This window comes from Colletotrichum karsti (genome assembly GCF_011947395.1).
Source record: "Colletotrichum karsti strain CkLH20 chromosome Unknown Scaffold13, whole genome shotgun sequence".
Classification (NCBI taxonomy): domain Eukaryota; kingdom Fungi; phylum Ascomycota; class Sordariomycetes; order Glomerellales; family Glomerellaceae; genus Colletotrichum; species Colletotrichum karsti.
Window position 1 is genome coordinate 864200 of NW_024065913.1, and position 19438 is coordinate 883637.

Here is a 19438-nt window from a genome sequence, read left to right on the forward strand (position 1 = left end):
GTCCAGGTGCGGTATGACGTCTGGGAAAACTCCAATGTAAAGCCCCCAAAGTGCATATGCAAGGTGCCCCACCTCACCACCAGTTAACCACTTCGACGGAACCCTTCCACGGACGACACCACCATACCGGCACACAACGTGAAAATCCTTTTTTTCCCCTTTGCTGAAAAGTATTCGGATGTGGAGAATCAACCGTCGGCCGAGAGAGTCTAGCCTCTGTCGCCGGACTCCTCTGAGTTGATTCTGCAGCGGTGTGGGACCTTCGTTCACCGTGTTTCCCTGCCACCTGCCCAGTATCGGTGGCATCTGGTGGCATGTCAGCATGGCCAAGACTCTCGAATCAGGAACGGATCGTCAAAAGGCCTCTTCGACGGGGTTAGGACCCTGCATTCCGGTGGTAATGGCCCCTTGACTTTTCTCAGTGTTTTTCCCTGGCTCCCCGGTTTCTGCCTCCGGCGGCTCGCCGTGACTCGGCTCCAGCCCCTCCCGCCATATCTGGGGCTCCCTCTCGATGTGGATTGGTGAACCATTAGCATCTTGAATTTTACAATGGGAATGGTTGAGCAGGTATCCGTATCGCGACCAATTTGCCACAGTGCCATCGCGAGGGTCACTTGATGGCAGGATGTAGCGTATCGAGACATTGCAGATGGATCGTCCCAAGATGGTCCATATTCCGATGACTGCGGCCTGCCACGTCTCCTAGTCAGGGCGGGCTCAAAGAGGGGTCCAAGTGACGAGGGAAGTGACAAACAGCAACCCAGAGGCTAGGGCACAACACGAAGGATTGGCTCTTCATGCCGAAGATCGCGCTTGCTCTTCCGACAAAACTTCGAAGAGGGCCGCAGTGGAGAAAACAGACGTAAAACCGTAGAACCAACAGTCGTCGAAACATTGGAGCACGGCGAGAGAGGATGATATCGCAGCGTCGCTGAATGTCTTCTTGAAAGCAAGGGCGCAGGCTAAGGCGACATATTGTTGAGGAGAAGCCGGCAGAAGTCAGCAGAAGGTGCTGATCATAGCCTTGTGGTGGCTGCAGCGCGAAAGATGCCGTCTACTACATAGTAGCCAAGCAGCTCAGCATGCAGAGCGGCGCTTTTGCATCGTCGAGGATCCTGGCCGGGGATACAAGGTGTGCAAGGAGGGCCCGGGAAGTAGAGGGGTATCCTGCCGTGCCTGTGGTGCGTCGACGCTCGCGGGTACTGTACGGCGGTAACAAGTCCCACAACACCATGACCGGCGTCCTCGGTCTAGAAGGCTCCCGAGTAGAGGTTTGAGGGCGAATGGCGGCGAGTAGCGGAGGCGCGTCTCCGTCAGATGTGATGGTCGGAAAGTAATGCGGCGGCGCATCAGGTTTGGTAGGCGAGTGAAAGTCTTGAACCGGCATTTTAATGACGTGAACATGGTTGATGACCCTGTGAAAGTTGGTCAGTGTGGGAACTGATGAAGGTCTAGACTCTCGAAAAGAGCGCCGAGGAGGCCTATGGTAAGACGTTGTGAGGATGTGTATGGTTGATTCGGGCTGATCGTCGGGACTCACCTGGAGCGACTGCGGCCGACATACGGATATTGCATGGAGAAAAGAAATCATGAGGCCGGTAAGGGTAGCCGAGGGAGATATGACAGGAGGCCAAGAGGCGGGGGGAGGTTTGGATATGGGAATGGAAGGAATTTATCTGGGGAAGGACTGGAAATACAGATCCAAGCAGCAGTTCTTTTTGGTTTTGGAAAGAGCTGCTCCGGCATGAAGCCACATTAGGTACCGTACATACGAGGTTGGTAGACACTGCACGATGGTCTCGTACCTCGAAACTCCCGTCACGTTAAGCTTAAGCAGGCAGGTGGTCGCTTCCGTCTACACAGTACTTCAACTTTAGTAGGCACCTCGATAAGTTTTATTTAAGAATGAGGTCAGGCAGGCAGAAGCAGGTAGGTAGGTACCTTTGCATGGCTGGACCTGGACCTGGACTTCGGTGTGGATATCCCAGCCGCCCTTTTCGACGTCCCGTCGGGTGTCTTTCGCAATCCAGCTGCTGCTGTCTACCTTACCTTACCAAACTTCACCTCATCCTGGCTGGGCAATCGCTGCCTCTCCGACTCTGCGACTCAAGCCTCCATCTCGTCCGCCTTGCTTTTGCATTTGAGTTGGTATATCTCGTCTCAAGAAGCCACGGATTTCCTGCTTCTTGTCTCTTGAGCGGTCGGGTTCAAAAGAGTTGGACTCGGAGTCAGTTAGTCAGTATTAACTGGAAAGAGCGCCTTCTGTTTAACGTGTGATTCCATCTCCGGCCACTTCTTGAACCACCAATCTCCCTCCTCCAACTACCTTCCTTTACTTTGTCTACCTCCTTATATTACCATACCTACCTCAATGTGGCAGCAACGAAGCAATACCTGCACAACATTCCTTGTCTACCCACGCCGCTATTAAGGTCACAAATCCATACCCGGCCGAAGGCCCTGCAGAAAAAGGTAAACCAATCCCGCCGTATCATCGTTTGACCTCCACTGGCTTTCCACCCCGCTCCTTCTTCCCTCCACTTCCATCATCACCCCTCCACCAGACACATCTTCCTGCGTACCCCCTCTTGGGCAGTACAGCGTCTGGCTGCCCGCAGTGTACCTTACCTACCTCACCTTATTACAGGCCTGTATAGAGTATTACCACGCAGTATCCGTACTCGCAGCAACATTTCCAGCAAGGGCAGGAGCGGCAAGTTCTTCCAAGATCCGAACCTAAGGCTTCTTTTCATTTAGCTTCGCTGAGGTGGACTGGAGAATCTCGGTTTTCCGTGCCTTTACCGACTTCACGTTACCTACCTTACCTCACTTTGCCTTACATCGCTTTACTTTACCTCACCTCACCCGAGACCTCACCTGCCACCTCTCGCTTGTCGCAACCCCGATTACTTTTTCCCAGCTACAAGGTAGCGGAGGGCGCATAAGCTATTACCGAGCACCTCATATTCAGCCTGCCGACGCAGCGCAGCGCAGCACTCCAAAATCGCGCTAAAGATCACTCTCAGATCCGCCCTTGTCCCCTTTGAGAGATCATCTCCCCTCTTCTCGTGGGCCCTGGTCCTGCTGCCCCAGCCATCACGCCTTCCGCTTTTAATCAGCCGTCCAAGGGCCCTCTTGACCCTGCCGTACATACCTACCTTACCTTACCTGAGGTACGGATACCTTCCCTTATTTTACCCTCAAGAGGTTCAGGTGCTCAACGGCACTCGCTCCGGCTCGCTTCTCGCCTCTCACCTCACCGTCCCTCTCACCTTCCCTGGTGATCTTGATCGTCATCTTCGTCGCAAGGGAGTAGCAGCCTCTGGCTACACACGATTATTGTTTTCTCGTCGCGTGCTTTGTTGCTGCACTCGGTATTTTGGAGAGCTGCTCTTTTCGTTGACCGAGGACGAGGACCCTGACTGACTACATCATCGTCACCTCACTTCAAGCTTGCAATCTTCTTACATCACATCCTTAACCTACCTAGGTAACCTAACGATACCTATCTTCTTTTCAGATTCATCCCTCGAATTCGATTGAAAGCTCGCGCCCAAAACCAAAGGCCGAACACGTCTTCCAGCACCCGTACTTTTACCGCTGCACTCCGACCCTGCGACCAACCAGCGCGAGCTGATCTCCCCTTCCAGAAGGTAAGGTACCTTACTGTTCTTGCACTCCAGTCCCGTCTTCCTCGTGGGCTGTCTCTGTCCTAACCTAGCAAGTCTAGGTACTTCTCACGCTGCAGTCACCAGCGCAACCCCACCACGCCGTTCTTCCCCTCCAAAAAAAAGTCCACCTACCCACATCACCTACTGCGTCCCCCGCCGAAAAATTATTAGACACCTCGGAAGCCCTACTACCTACCTACCTCACCTCTTGCTTGCTTCTGCTCTGCCTCGCCTTACCAGAAAGTCGTCTTATATGCCCACCCGACCAGAATCGGACCCGACAGCCTACCCTTTCCTACCTTACTCTAGCTCGCCCAAACACCACTCTGTCGTATCCAATCCTCATCCTCAGACATATTCATCTCTGTAAGTCAGTCGTTGTGCCCTTTTCTGCTCACGTTCCCGCTCTCGTTCCCCTCCATCCGAATACCCACATCCGGCTGCACATGCCCTTGTGCGGTATATCTCATTCATCGTCACCCGCACCACCACCACCGCCACCTATTATTACTGTTCAGCACCCCATATCACAACCAGCCTACCCCTCCAGGAACCGGGCGCAAAGATTCCCAAGCCTTCACTCCTGCAGTCCACACACATCGTGGGATCCACTTCCTACCTATCTGAACCTCCTTGCTTGCCGCGGTCTCTCTAACCAACTCTTCGCCTCAGTAGCTCCTCCGTGCTCCGTGTTGCCGCCAGTCGCACCTAGTATTCATCTCGGTCGCCTTTACCCCTCCAGATCCTTTACCCGCCTTGCTATTCACGCCTGCTGTGTGTAACCAACCAAACGCCTCTCAAATTTCAGCAAGACAAATCAAACAGTCAAAATGCCTGCCTCTGAGGACAAAGTATGTGAAACCGCTCCCGATAATATTCTCGTCATGTGGTGACCGCGAGGGCTGACGTGGGGTATTGGGCACAGAGCGACGATGGTCCCCTCAGCACCACCGACTTTGGCGACGCGATTGACTCAGTCACCTTCGGTCAGATCCTGGAGATGGACGACAGCGAGGATGATCGCGAATTCAGCCAGTCAATCGTCTTTGGCTTCTTCGAGCAAGCAGAAGAAACTTTTGAGTCGATGGACTCGGCTTTGTGAGTCGCATCGTCACAGTCTGCCCTGAACTCTTGCCCCCCACTCCCACCCTTTCCCCTCTTCCTCTGACCCATACCCCGGCGCCCAAGGCCGGGATCGTGGGCATCAGGCAACTTGGGTTGTTCTCTTACAGTGCTGACTTTCATCTCTTCCTCCTTACAGAGAGGAAAAAGACCTCGAGAAGCTGTCTCAGTTGGGTCACTTTCTCAAGGGCTCCTCGGCCACGCTTGGCCTCGTCAAGGTTAGAGACAGTTGCGAGAAGATCCAGCGTTACGGCAAGAAAGAGAACGAGGATGGTTCTCCAGAGAAGGACGAGAAGTTGTGCTTGGATCAAATCACCAAGACGCTCGAGGCGCTAAAGACTGAGTATGAGGACGCCGAGAAGATCCTGAAGAAGTTCTACAACACCACCGAAGCCTAGAGCGACAACACAACCTCCTGATGACGTCGCGCTCCATGTCCAGACTCAGCCGCACTGTCGCTCAGCATTAGAAACGATGGCTGTGACGACGTTAAGGATGTGGAAGAAAAGGGGCAGTGCTGCTCTTTTAGAAGGTCTTTCAGCTCTTCGACTACCTGACCCCTGACCCAGGATGCTTTGCTCACGAACCTACTTCCCCTCATACCCCTCCCCTACGTTTACGATTTTGAATCATGAAGAAAACTGGCATTTTGGCATGGGAAATGGACTGGATATGCGTTGGAAGGCCCCTTTGCTCTTCCGTGGGCAGCCGAAGGTAGTCGGATGACCTAGGTGGTTACTCGGGACAGTAAGAAGGGTTTCAGCACCTATGCCCCGGGCCATTCCACCCTTTTGCCATAGTCCTAAATCAACAGCATGCTTTTTACGGTCTTTACATACACAACCCAACTTTTGCTGGGCAGATGAGCGATAGTATACTTACGTGTTGGGGGCATCTCAGGCTCATTGGGCAGCATCAAGAAGCTGTCCAAGGACAACAAAGATACTTTGTGAAAACAGTGAAATTCTGAAAGAGAATCATTGCTACGGCATTCTGTAGATTTCAACATGGAATTCTCGTCCTCAAATACTGGCTGTGTTCTCTGTTGTTCAAACTGGTAGCCGCAGGGGTTTTGCTGACAACAGGCTTGCATCCCAAGTTCAGTGCGGGCAGCGGGGAACCCGCCAAAATTCTCCCGGGCGTTACCTTCCAGCCTTGACTGACTGACATCATCTTGAGCTGTGACGAAGCCCAGCCCAGAGATCGACAAATTGACGCCATAGCTTGATTAAGGTACGTCTCGAAGTTTTCTAGGAGTTAGGGGACTGTTGCGGGCGCTCGGCCCAAAACTTCCGCGGCCTTTGGAGGTCTGCTTCGCACTCCTCCAAGACCTTCCCATACGAACCGAACATCTCATCGTCCGAGGCAGCTTCCATAATCTTATGAGCTACTACATCATGCGCTCTTGAATATGGAGAGATGTTACCAAGGCCCTGTTCTACGGAACGCCAACCTACGGGTCGGCCCGCCGCGAGCGATTTGCTTCAAAGCGCCGCTGACTGGTCTTGGGAGTTACTGGAGATCGACTGACATGGCCTACAGCTCGACACTTTACATATTATCCCCCAGGAATTCTTGAGCCATTCAGCTACACGACTTCCCATTGTGAGGCTACACATCTGCTGGAACAGCCTAGACAGCACCTGAACCATCCGCACTTTCAAGCCTTCGTCCGCCTCCATCACGACACCCGTCGCCTAAGCCATGCCTCCCCGACCAGCTCCCACGCACTTCCTGTGCATCCCTCTCATCACCCCCTCATCCCGTCCTCAGCTCTCCAAGAGCTTGGCTTCCTTCAAAGCGGACGTCACCAGCCCAGACAGCTTCGCAATTCCCTCAGACTCCGTCCGGCCTCTCGGAACCCTCCATCTTACCCTCGGCGTAATGTCCTTCCCCAAGAACGAAGGCCTCGACAAAGCGGTCGAAGTTCTCAAGTCCCTCAGGCCGCGAGAGATCCTATCAACTGTCAAGCCGTTGTCCTCTATCACCCAACTCGCTGGCCCCGCCACGAGTACCCCCGAGAAGCCTCTTTCCCTCACCCTCCGCGGCTTACATTCTATCCAGCCGGCCCCCAAGGCCTCGGTCCTCTACGCGCCACCCGTCGACACCGAGGGAGTCTTCCGCGCCTTCTGCGAGAAGTTGAGAGCGGTGTTTCAGGAGGCCGAGGTGATGGAAAAAGAGGATCGGCCGTTATTGTTGCACGCTACCATCGTGAATACGATATATGTCAAGGGGAGGGGGAAGAAGGGGTCCAAGGTGACCATCGACGCGAGGGATATACTCGACCGGTACGATGATTATGTCTGGATGGAGGACGTGCCCGTGGAGAAGATTGCCATCTGCCGGATGGGGGCGAAGAAGATTGAGGGCGAGGATGATCAGGAATACGAGGTCGAGGCTGAGATTGAATTCTGAGGGGTCCCGATGGGTTTCTTCTCTACGCGAGAAACAAGACTCGTCCTGAACAAGTTGTTCAGTACTCGGGCTAATGCCAAGAGCCCGTCTTGTGAAACCATTGTTGAAGACTTCCTAGAGACGGATCATACTGGTTGTTGTAAGTTGTTGTCATGATGCCTCCGCGACAGCTGCCATACCGGGTCAACAGAAGTAGAGCACGCAAAATGATTGGATTACTGGCTTCACTTTTCGCCAAGTCGAAAGAAGATTCTCATGATTATGCAACTTACCAGCCCGCGTTAGAGACGAAGCGGTCGAATGATTCAAACTCGGCTAAGACCAACGTTTGTTTATTCAGGACATCCATTGATGCGGGATGAGCACGTCTTTCAAACCGAGTACATAAGATTTGCTCCGGAAACTTCTCTTCGTTTTCACTCTCGTAACCTTCATCTTCGTACCTTAACCATACCTACTCAACAACTCAGCCCAAAATCACCACTTTTGCAACTGGTCGTGAAGCTACAGGGGTTTCTTTTTGAACACGCAAAATTACAGGGCTCCCCAGTCCATCCAACCGCAGCGGCTGCTGCCCAGACAGTGCCCTGTAGCTCAACCCAACGCACAGCCCCCACGATTCTCAGCCCCGAGCGCGCGGCCGCCAGCGGCCGGGCCGCTAAAAATACCGCCCAGGCGGGGGAACGAACAGAACGTCCATCTCTACGGGACCCCAATCCCAAGAAGCTTCTGTCAGCACATCCCCGTCTCGCCCCCAAATCAACCTCCAATACCTTGCCAACGCTACCCACCACTCTCCACCAGATCCAGGTCTGCCTTACGTAGCAGCGGAATCCAGCGAAGCGACCTGAATCGACCTGCGCGTATCGCTTGCGACGACTCTCTGTCCTAGCTTGGTCTGACGACGTGGAGAGCCTCTTCTACTCTCTTAATAAGAGGCCCCAGACGCCTTTCGCCTCCCGTAGGCAAGCATCCGATCAGGTTGTCGTAGCTGTCATCGTCAGCCCCGCCAAGCAGGCACCGAAAACGAAACCCAAACGGAACGGGGAACGGGAGGTGGTGAGCTCGTCGTCCTCATCACAGACCCCGTGCCTTCGGAGCTCGAACGTCTTCCCATACAAACATGCAGCAGCAGAAGCAGCAGCACCGCAACCCGCGCCTCGTCCCTCGCTGTCCCCATGATGAAAGATAAGAAGCCCGGCCGGATGTCCACGACATCGGAGAAGCGCCGCTCCTTCATACCCGGCGGCAGCTCCAGCGCCAGCAGTAATAACAAAGAATCCAAAGACACGAGTGGGGGCACCAACAGCAGCAGCACGACAGCCTCGAACACAGCTTCTTCAAAATCTCAAGGGGGCTCGAGTACACATGTCATACACAACTCGCGATCCACAAGCGCATCGAACATCATTGCCCCGCCCCCGCGCGCACACCACGCGCCCTCGAGCTCCTCCGCACCACCGAACCCCGACGATGGGAACACCGCCCGCGAAGTCGGAAAAGATGGAAGGGACAAAGAGTCTAGAACGAAAGATACCCCCGGAGGTAATAACTCCGGAAACAGCAGTAGTAGTGGCAGTGGCACCGGCGCTGGCAGCGCGCTCCTCAAAGACAAGGACGCCCGCATAGCGCAGCTGGAACGAGAGCTCGAGATCATGGAGCGTGAGTTCACCCGCGAGCTCGACAAGCTCTCACAAAACGAGTCGGAAACAGCCGTCTTCTGGCAGGCCAAGCACAGCGACCTGAATCAGCAGTACCTCCGCGCGGACGCAGACCTGCGCCTGTTGCGTCAGGAATCCGAGGCCCGGGACGCCGACCGAGATTCTTTGATGCGGGAAGTCGGGGAGTTGAGGGCGCAAGTCAGGGGCCTGAAGGAGTTTGTGAGCACCAGCACGCGGACCAGCGGGCAGACTTCTGACGAGGTCTTCTGTGACGGCATGGCGAGGTTAGGAAACGGATTGCAGAACTGGGTCATTGTCAACTTTCGAAGGGCCAAGTTGGGTACGTTTGGTGTCTTCGAGGTTCGAGAAGAACGTGTACTGACTGGGAATAGACGTGGCTGCTGCCGGTGAGGAAACTCGCGAGGAGCTGGGGAGATTGGTTCCGATGCACGCCGACCTAGAGCCCGCAGCAAAGGTGCATATGCTGCAGTCTATCGTATCGCGGATCCTTGTGGACACGATATTTGACTCTTACTTCTTTGGTCTGCCGAAGGAGCAGGCAGATCAACTGAAAGCAGTTGAAGAAATGCTTTCATCCTATGGTTCGAAACCCCTGATTTCAAGATTCCGTTTAATCTCATATTGATAGAGACTAACAAACGTAGTCGAATCCCCAGAAGCACTAAATAACTGGCGCTCCTCGACACTCGCCCTCCTCCAGCGTGAGGCCGAGGCAAAGATGCAGGAAGAGACGTCAGCAGCAACGGAGCGCGTTATTGCCCGCGTCAACTCCATTCTCGACGCCGTGACAGACGCCACGGCGACTGAGGCCCGCGACACAGCTCTCCGTGCCCTTGTCGGCAGCGCGGCAGATCTGGCGCGGCAACTCGCCGTGCAAAAAGCTGTATTTCGGATCCATCTCCCCGAGATCCTACCGCACCAACAAACCAAGTTCGATACCGCCACTATGGAGGACATTGGTGGAGAGGATGAGGAGGCCCTCACGCAGCGCGATATCGCGTGCGTCACATTCCCCGGCGTTATCAAGCGCGGGGACGAGAACGGCGGGCACATGCAATATCAGAATATCATTGCAAAGGCTAGGGTACTCTGTAGTCCCGAATGATGAAGCTGCTGCCGTCTGTCGGCTGCCCACCACCACCATCAGTTGACTCACTTCCAAATCCTCCGTGACGATAAACTCACGTCAAGAGCTTACGGATGACAAAAGTGCAAGTCTTGGCCTTGTCTATCGTTATCGTCTCCGGCCGTCGCCGCCGGCGGACCCCTCCAGATGACCCATGCCCCTCCTCCACGAACGAACCGTCCCTTGCCCTCCCGCCGCGGGCGAAGCCGACGCCAGTCGTATCTCAGTCCATCACGAAGGCTTCGGCTTGCGTTGGCTTCAGAAGGAATCACCCCCATGAGCGGCGGCACAGCGAAGCTTGCAGCAGCCGACCAATCGCCAGTCAGTGTTCTTCGTTTGGAAGTCCACTCGACGCCCGTTTAGAGACACATGCAGCCCTTTCCCAGCGACGGGAGCTTTCCTGCAGCAGCAGCTCCCTTGCCGGGGGGTGATGTACGTCGGGCGGGGTTCGTTTCCTCCACAGCGTCACATTACCTACCTACCTCGTTCATCAGCCAATTTCACGGTTGATGAGGGGAGGGGAAGACAAGGAGGGGCAAAGGGAATGCGGCTCTGCTTCCTTCGTAGGTGCGATCCTTCCGGGGGTTTGGGTTTCCCCCCTTTCCCACGCGGCATGCGGTTCTCTGCATTCTCTCTGAGCCCTACCGTCCGTACCTTGTGTCGTGCCGTAGGTCCCACCGCGCTTGCCTGCACCTGATACTCGGACTTCAGGTAACGATCAGCGTGTCTGTTACAATCCGACAACATCTTTAGACATGCCATTTAGAAGCAGACAAGCTGCTCGGGTTGAATCCGTTCGTGAGAGAGACTACTCTGAGAGCAGCTTCTCCGTTCTGATGACAACTATTTCCAACCGCCCGCGGAGAAGGGGGATTTCTCTCGTTATTCCGTGGTGTTACCGCAGGCGCCGTGCAGCTCGCTTGCTCGCCAACAAGAACCCATCCTCCGCAAGCTCTCTCTCTCTCTCTCTCTCTCTCTCTCTCTCTCTCTCTCTCTCCATCCAGTAGCTTCCCCTACACGTGTACAGCGCATAGTGGGTGTTGGTTCATCGCATTTGTGCCAACCGACCGCAAATGGTGATGAGGTGCGAGAGATGGCTCCGAGCGAATGCTGTTGCAAGCCCGTCCCTGTACAACATACCCAGCATCCCAAGAGCAATGGCTTCCCGCATCTGGCTTCCCGCAGCCCTATAACCTGTCACAGTTGCATTTGATCGAGCGGCAATTCCGGGACTGCGTGCGGACTTGCACAAGATTGCCGATCACTTCCACGAGGCATGACGTTGGAGACGGCATCATTTCGAACATGGCTTCCTCCAAGGGAGAGGATCGCGCAACAGGGCCGTTTCGACGTCTGCTGACATGCCCTCAGTTCGTCCTCGGTGAGTGAAAGAGGGACTGGTCGTAGGTATTTCCTTCGAGATGGTGTGGATAGCTACCCGCCGCCGCTGCCGCTTCTGCTGCTATCCGAACGGGACGAATGTGTTTGCGCCGGCGGCCGTGGTTCGCATGGGAAGGAAGCTTCCGGGGGGGGGCTTGCAAATCGCTTAACACGTTGGTGTGCATGTAAGATGTCGTCGGCCCATAAAGACGACGCGTAACCCAAACTCGACGACTCGAGGAAACTAAGCGAGTTTCTCTTTCTCCTCCCGCTTCCTTCCATCAATCTTCCTCGATCTCCCGTTGTCTTCCCTGTCGCTTTGTTCTTGCGTCTTCGTCGTCCGTTGAAACGGCAGCTCTCTGTTGTAACGGTCCAAGTGCAGGCACGCTCACCTGCAGCATCGCCTGCGAACACCCAATCGCCTAACCTGCGCGTCCCCTATCCGTCGAGATTCCCCACTCCTCCAACTCGATTTCTCTCTTCTCTTCACTCTTTCCGCTTCTCTCGTCGTATTCATCGTCGAACCTTGAGCTGTGGCTCGGTGGTTGATTCCCGCGTCGCCTGGCAGCGGTCAGTAAACTTCTGATTCGGTTGCCTTCAACAGGCATATCGACAGCTCGTCTGACGTTCCACGAGGCCGCTTTCATCGGCAGCAAACGATTATCTTCGGCAACCTCTTTCGATCACAGCTACCCACCATGTCGGGGTACGGCTTTGGGTCCCAGTACTCGCACTCCGAGGCAGGCTCTTCCGCATACACTCCTCGCTCCTTGCCTGACAACGATTCGTACTCCGAGGCATCTTCCAGTATCTCCTGGGGGCTGCGTTCGAACCGATCCGAGTCGAGCTCCGGCGGTAGCAGCAACTACACTCATTCGAACAGCTCAGGCACACCGTACGACGCATTCCGCATGCCCGAGGAATACTCCGTCTCTCCGCCTCCATCAACGCATACCGCCTTGAGTAGCTTCACGAGAGAGCTCACCCTGCAGCCCACCGGCGCCCAGTCTCAGCCGAGGCCACACATGTTACGTTGCGAATTCCTTCCTTGGACTGGTTGCGAGGAGGCCTTCCACCTCAACGAGGTCGACCTGTGGATCCGCCATATCGAAGACGACCATCTGCAGCGCAACTACCCCTCGTTGTGCATCTGCTGGTACTGCGACGACTTCCAGTACAACACTCAAGAGCACCACTTCGGCCCTGGAAAGAATTTCGAATACCGGATGCAACACATCGCAGACCACATGCTGGATGGGTACCGATTCGAGCGCAGGCGACCTGACTTTCACTTCCTCGATCATGTATACCAGTTGGGACTTATATCCACGGAAGCATTCCAGCTTGCCACGGGGTCGAGTGAAGGTCCTGCTGCGCCGGCGGGATTGGTGCTGCAGCGATCAGCCTCGAGGGTTGAGAGACCTAGAAGACTTGAAGCTGTCGTCGAGGTGGCAGAGTCCAGCGGCAGACCAAGACGCAGACAAGATCGACGACACTACTAGCATGCTTGCTCGATGTAGTGTCTGAGACTGAGTGTCGTTGGTTTGTTTGGATGCCGTTGATCCGGGTTGTGGGTAACCCACGCGGAGCGGGCCGAGACGTCGATCCTTGACCGGGGTTGATCGGTAGCGTTGGAGGCGAACGGCGGTTCATCTGTTCTCTCCCTTCTGTTATTAAGGTTTTTTCCTTGTTCCCTTCCTTCCGGGCTGTACGGGTTATGTCACCTTGGAGCAGGCAGAGATGCAGGAACCCGTGTGCCCATCTACCATGTCATGACGAATCCCCTGTCGTATGTGCTCGGGGTGGGTGATGTATACGACGCCCTTTGAGGCCACCTGCATCGAGGCGAGGCAGATTGGTGACGTGAGACTGACTGGAGGCGGCTCCAGTGGGCAGAAGAACCAGATTCGGGCAGCGGGGATATTCTTCGGCATTCTGGGGGACTTGAGTGTGTCGTGGGCTGCTAGTGGTCCGACTCGATGACTCACGGTTCGTTGTGAATGGCTCTTGGGTAACGTTTTACTTGGGGTGGTCTGACTTTCATTTTTTCCTGATGATGTTACGAGGATATGAATTGTTTCAGAGGTTTCAACTGGTAGGACGGGGAATTATAGGGGTATGGTGTTTTCCTTCGTCGTTGCATGTTTCGAGTTGAGGTGATGGGCTCTACTCCCTCCCTCTGCCAGGTCAGCAACTACAGATATAAACAGCAAAGAAGACTGCGGACATACATTATCAAGGCACCAGTCGTTCCATTACATATAACGTTAACGATCAACATTCTTACATACACTCTGCGCATCCTCAACCTCCTTCGAGTTCTAGTGCAAAAAAGTATTGATCAGAACCACGATTTTGAAAAGCAAAAAACTCCCACATCCCGTTTGCCCCCATTTTATACAAAATCCTATTCCCCACCGTTAACAACAGCCAACTTCGCCTCGTCAAATAAAACCCAGTTTCAACCCGAACCAATCGTCAAATGAAGCCTAAGGGTAAATATTCCACGCCCACCAATGGAAAAGCAGGGCTGTGGCGAATAATGAACAGCCAAAGAGGCTTGCAATGTTTTTTTTTTTTTTTACCAGTCACTCATGCACACAGCCTCACTCGGCTCGCCACGAGTGACGAGTCGGAAGCTGCGCACGAGGTGTATCGGTCCCGGCGTCTCCGTTCGGGTTGCATCACCGTTTGCTGTCGTAGCATTTCCGAACACGACCAACAGTATGATGAGCGACGGGAATAAAGAAAGGGGATGCGACTCAGTTGGCGAACCGTTGAAGTTGTCAAGGGCGTGTGTGCAGGGTCCAGGATGTCCACCCGAGCGAGAGCTGCAGTTGACAAGCCTCGTTTTCGAAGATCACTACATATAGGCCAAGACCCCATTCCTGGTCGGGAGTAGAGGCTAGCGTCACTTGCACGTGTAGAACGCGTCAACTGTGGCACAATGTGATTTCTTGCTTGGCGAGCTGTTGTGTTCTCGAGACTGGGTCCTCACAAACTATATATGATGATGAGGGAGTTCAGGCCCGGGGTTTCCAATCGGACACCCTTCGTGCTTCTCCCGTGCCCAAAACTCCGTCGGGCGGTATGCCTCCTTTGGATTCCTTCTCTTCCATTATGCTGAGTGACCGTTCCCGAAGCATGCCTTAGTGGAATTCGGCATCGACGCGGCCGTACCTGACACCATCCACCTTCAGCTCGAATCCCAGACCAGCGCTGTCGACAATCATCTCCAGTGTGAAATCGAGATTGTCGAACTCTACTCCTCGTGTTGTTGTCAACCGTGTAAACAGGCTCCTCGGGACCGCCGCGAGGTCCGTTGTGAGTGTACACACGTGGATGAGATCGCGAGTGTACGCCGACGGCGGGTCATCAGCTTCGCAAGCAATAAGATCGTCCGTCACCGTCAATGACTGACCGGGCCGGAAGTTTCGAGTGTAGTGGAATGAGATGGGTTCCAGAGGTGAGATTGCCTCTCCCTGAAGTCATACTCTCGTCAGTAACTGTGTCCTGGCGCTAAAACGTGTAGATAGAGACCAACTCACCTTTGCAATGTGCCACTGCATGCGGTCCGACACCATCCAACGCTCCCATAACGGCGACCAGTACCGCTCGCTGACCGAGTGTTTCTCCTCGTCATACACGGTAGCATATGATGTGCCGTAGTGGTACCGTGCCTTTCTGGATATCACCATATTTCCTTCGAGGCCCCTCAGAACCGCTCCACGCACGACGGCAGTCCAGGCATACACAGGTTGCATCACCTCGATCGAAGCAGTCTCTTGCATCGAGGTCAAGGCGCCGTGAGTCGGTCTTTCTGTGTATGGTGGGGGCGCGGCACTGTTGAAGTGTGACTTCAGCCTGCGGTAGAGGTAGTCGCTTTGACCGAACCCTCCGACCAGCACGATCCCAGACACAATACCGCCACCCTGTCGGATGCCATCAACTTGGCCCTGGACCAAGTCGCAAACTTCCTTAACAACAGGCTCGAAGATTTCCTTGATTTCGGCAGCAGTCATGATCATGAAACCGCAGTCCAAACCAGCCTCTTCGTCGTCTGGCAAACCGGGGAAACTACAATGATTCAGCATCCCATACCTAGGGTGTGGAGAAGAAGTACTTACGGTACGTTAACCTCCTGGTGTTCATCTTCGTTGAAGTTTCGTTTTACAAACTCCTCAAAATACCTGAGGCCCATCTGCCATGTCTTTTGTTTCTTGTGCATCATCTCGTCAAATCGGGTGGTGCCTAACTTGTTCTTCACATGCTCTTCGAATCTGTAGTTTAAGAATGCGCTTCCGCACAAGCCCCCGGTTCCCACGGCAGACTCCTCGACTTTCAGCGGTTTAAGTGAGATAATTTTGTACGCGATGAGACTAGGGTTGTTAGCGACGTCTTGACGACTGCACATAAAACTTACTCGACAGTTCCACCACCGGCATCACAGACAATGAAGTTGTCACCAACATTCAGATGGTTCGGTTGAATCGCCTTCAACGTGTAGACAGCCGCAGCTTCGGGCTCGCTAATCATCTGGATCTCCGACATGGACCCCATACCCGCGCGTTCAGCCGCCTGAAGCGTTGTGTTCTTTGCGGCGTCTGACCATACAGCCGGACAGGTCAAAACGAACTCGACTTTCGTAGACGTCATGAAGGACTCGCCGTACCTCCGGGTCAGGGTGTCCATGGTGTGCTTGTAGATTTGGGTGAGGTAGTCGCTCACGGCGTCCAGGACATTCTTGTTATAGCGTTTTAGCTGAGCCGCTGTTTCCAGCGGGCTTACGTAGAAGGGAAGCTTCTGTGAGCGGTCTAAGAACAGCTTGATACACCGAAGCCTCGACTCTTCGGGCTTGAACTGGAAACCCCATTTCACCGTGGGTTTTGTGCCCTCTGGAGCGTTCTGCGGAAAGTCATAGCCGATCTCGGTTGGCACCTTGTCCGAAGTGATGCCGTTGCCGCCGGGCCATGTCTTGATGATTTCGACATCGTCTGGTGTTGAGGTGTAGACGGCGGCGACACTAGCTACTGTCAGCCCATGTGAACAGGGTCGGGCGAAACCGTCAGTGCAGTGACAGTTGCGCATGGGTCATCAAGAATGAGGGGCAGGGCAGGCAGCGCAGATACGAGACCAACGTGTCTCATGAACATTACGACTGATGTTATGGTGGGCATGCGACTCACCCTGAAAACGTGGTTCCAAAATCGACACCGACGATGAGTCGATCGGTGGTGCCGAATAGTTCCCGAGTTGGTTGTGTTTGGCGCTGAGGAGGGCCGTTGACGGCTTCGGTGGAGGAATTGGGCGTGAAGTTTGTGAAGTAGCTGCTCCGGCTCGCCTGATTCCGTGTACTGCTGGAGCTCGGCCGAAGAGGGAGATTGAAGCTCATGGTGGCAATACCAGGTCGGGATATCTGCTCAAACCCATAATCCGCACAACTGATGCAGCAGCGGTGGGAACAACGCGAGCGGCAGAGGCCCTCGCATGCGGCGTTTGATGAAGTGTCACGGAAAGGGCGATCTGCAGACGATAAGGCAGGGAACGTCGTCGGTTCGCGGTGCGCAGAGAGGGAATCGCGCGGGTCGTCTGTTCAGGACTGAAGGTAAGGCAAGGCTATGGGACCATGATCGTGGGGGAAAGATGGTGGAGGAGGGGTTCTGTCCTTCAGGTGCAGTGGTAGTGGCAGTGGCAGTGGGCGGCGGGTTGGTGGCAGAAAAAAGGAGGGACAAGTGACTTGTTGAAGACGGCTTCACCAGGAGAGGAGCGGAGGAGGTCCGACAATGACGACAGGTTGCGATCAAAGATCAGGAACCAAGCTGGCTTGAGCCACGTCTGATGTTTGGAAACGCGGTTGATTGAGCAAAGTATTCTGCTGCCTAATTCGATTTCCTGGGTTTCCCTCGATGAAGGAATGAGGACAGAAAAGCAGTGCAGGCTGGTCGACAGGAGCGCGAGCTAAGGTACCAGCAATGTACCCTGACGCCGCTCGTCTCTACCTGGGAAGGTGGTGGTGGTGGTTCGCGACAGGGCGCCCAGGCAGCCCAGGACCTCGAACAGGCAGGCAAACACTGCCCCACGTACCTAGGTAAGGTAGGTAAGGTACCTTATGATATCTACAAAGACACTACGCCGTTAGAAGACAGGCTTGCTTGAACCATCAACCTATTTCCAGTGAGCTGGAAGGGCTGGAAATATCCAGTCCAGATGCTTGCCGTATCCGTACTGGCGCAGTGCTCTTGAGGCGCAGGGCGGCAGGGAAGGTTGGGATGGTCAGTTGGGCAAAGTACCGTGCCGATAAATGGCTGAGGTAAGCCCCTGATGACCAATGCGAAGGCTCGCTGGTGGAAGGAAGCTGCAGTGCAGCGCAGCGCAGCAGGGCGTGCTCCTCCCCTCCTTTCCAGCCCACCTAGGAAGGATAAGAACATCCATCCCGCTCTAACACGTGACGGGACGGGACACGCCCGGGAAAATGCACCGAAGGCCGGAGAACTCCCTTGGCGCCGCCCAGGCCTCGCTTGTAAAAGGTCGACGTACCCGTCTTCGTCATTCATCTCAAAAAGGTCACCCATCTCTCCTATGCGTCTTTTTCTCTTCATGATCCTCCTTGACGAACGCGTAGGCAGTGACGAGCAACACTCTCGTATTCGATGCCAAGATGTCTGCAGATGCATGACAGGTGCTCCTATTCCCGGCACACAGCGCCTGTGGCGTCTTCATACAGAAAGCGCGAAGGAAGAGGAGTCTATACAGTGGAGCCCGCAGCTTTCGCAGCTCGTAGCTCGGGCTGCAATGCCGTCAACTTGATGGAGCTCCCAAGTGGTTCAGTCGCGTAATACTGGTGGAGAAATGTCATCTCGTTGCCAAGGCAGGGCTTCATCCACCAACCTCGCAGTTCTCAAGCCTTACGCAACTGTCTAACGCGGCAAAAGGGAACGAGCAAAGGATCCTGGCGAGAGCGGTTTCATCAGGTCAACACGCGGCTCACCTTGTTGAGTTGCTAATCTGCAACGTTGATCGACAACACTGAGAGTCCAAGCGGGCTGGGTCGGACTTCCTATCGCCAAAGTCGACTTGCAATAACCACTTGGTCAACAAAAATAGTTGCGACTGGGAGGAATCGAACTTCCATCTGCTCGGAACCAGTTGAGAGGCCACAACGAGCTATTCTGACCGTTAAACTACAGTCGCTTATTGATATCATGGTTTGGACTCATTGTGGGAGATAGACTTGGTTGGGTTCAGTCGAGGGCCACAAGTTGTGCAATCCACTATCACAGGGCTCAGATGGGTCTGCGAGAGACGACTCGTCCAAGTGGACCTTTAAGTGACTACACTCATTCATCGGAAATGATCTGAAGTTGGGCTCAAAGCAACTAAGACGGTCAACACCAGCACGGGCATACTTATTGACGCGAGTCTCCGCGAACAAGTCTGAAAGTCCTATACAAGAAGCTAGCGGAGCTATTTTGGAAGCATGCCAGTATGATAATCAGTAGCAGAGAGCCGCATTGGTCAGCCTCAAAAGCTGAGGTTGACTGATAGGCTCAACTTACGGTTAAACCTTCAAGAGCACATACATGAGCCATAACAAGTTCTACATACGAATGACCTGCCATTCGGTCTTCATCAGAAGACATCATTCGGGTCCAAATCTTGGCACTGAGCCGAACAAACCATAACATAACCCCTCAAGGCTTGAAGACATCCAATGGTCTCGAGTCCTCTCCCCTCATCTCCATCTGCAAGGTCCCGAACGTTTAAAATTGCCCATCGGAAGAAAAACGCAAGACTCGAACCACCGCCAGATTCCCGCTCCTCGCCGTGCAACGTACCACCAAACAAGCCCGTCTTTCATCCACCACCCGTCAGCTGTGCGACTTCAGCCTCCCATCCAAGGGCGTGTATGCATCGTGGCTTAGCCAACCAGGTCTTTCGACCTCGAATTATTTCACACAAGATCAAAAGCTGACTTCAGAGAGATCAAACTCCGAATACGCCCAACGCTCCACCGATCACGTCAGAACCGCAGAGGGCTGACG

General features: G+C 54.3%; 5 protein-coding genes across 5 annotated transcripts; 4 read left to right on the top strand and 1 right to left on the bottom strand.

The window, feature by feature from the left end:
* Nucleotides 1–4501: 4501 nt before the first annotated feature.
* Nucleotides 4502–5191, top strand: CkaCkLH20_04927 (hpt domain-containing protein; the record flags this gene model as incomplete). The annotated part of the gene is made up of 3 exons (XM_038887646.1): nucleotides 4502–4552; nucleotides 4597–4769; nucleotides 4933–5191. The coding sequence occupies 3 exons, from the start codon at nucleotides 4502–4504 to the stop codon at nucleotides 5189–5191; spliced, it is 483 nt and encodes a 160-aa protein (XP_038747253.1).
* A 1306-nt stretch (nucleotides 5192–6497) lies between these two features.
* On the top strand, nucleotides 6498–7208 carry CkaCkLH20_04928 (uncharacterized protein; the record flags this gene model as incomplete). The annotated part of the gene is made up of 1 exon (XM_038887647.1): nucleotides 6498–7208. One exon carries the CDS (start codon nucleotides 6498–6500, stop codon nucleotides 7206–7208), a length of 711 nt encoding a protein of 236 aa, XP_038747254.1.
* A 1178-nt stretch (nucleotides 7209–8386) lies between these two features.
* CkaCkLH20_04929 (uncharacterized protein) lies at nucleotides 8387–9995 on the top strand (the record flags this gene model as incomplete). Its single annotated transcript, XM_038887648.1, has 3 exons — nucleotides 8387–9209; nucleotides 9262–9471; nucleotides 9535–9995. 3 exons carry the CDS (start codon nucleotides 8387–8389, stop codon nucleotides 9993–9995), a joined length of 1494 nt encoding a protein of 497 aa, XP_038747255.1.
* A 2099-nt stretch (nucleotides 9996–12094) lies between these two features.
* CkaCkLH20_04930 (uncharacterized protein) lies at nucleotides 12095–12898 on the top strand (the record flags this gene model as incomplete). Its single annotated transcript, XM_038887649.1, has 1 exon — nucleotides 12095–12898. The coding sequence occupies one exon, from the start codon at nucleotides 12095–12097 to the stop codon at nucleotides 12896–12898; it is 804 nt and encodes a 267-aa protein (XP_038747256.1).
* A 1647-nt stretch (nucleotides 12899–14545) lies between these two features.
* Nucleotides 14546–16788, bottom strand: CkaCkLH20_04931 (hsp70 protein; the record flags this gene model as incomplete). Its single annotated transcript, XM_038887650.1, has 5 exons — nucleotides 14546–14878; nucleotides 14945–15473; nucleotides 15524–15775; nucleotides 15820–16419; nucleotides 16583–16788. The coding sequence occupies 5 exons, from the start codon at nucleotides 16786–16788 to the stop codon at nucleotides 14546–14548; spliced, it is 1920 nt and encodes a 639-aa protein (XP_038747257.1).
* Between the last annotated feature and the right edge of the window lie 2650 nt (nucleotides 16789–19438).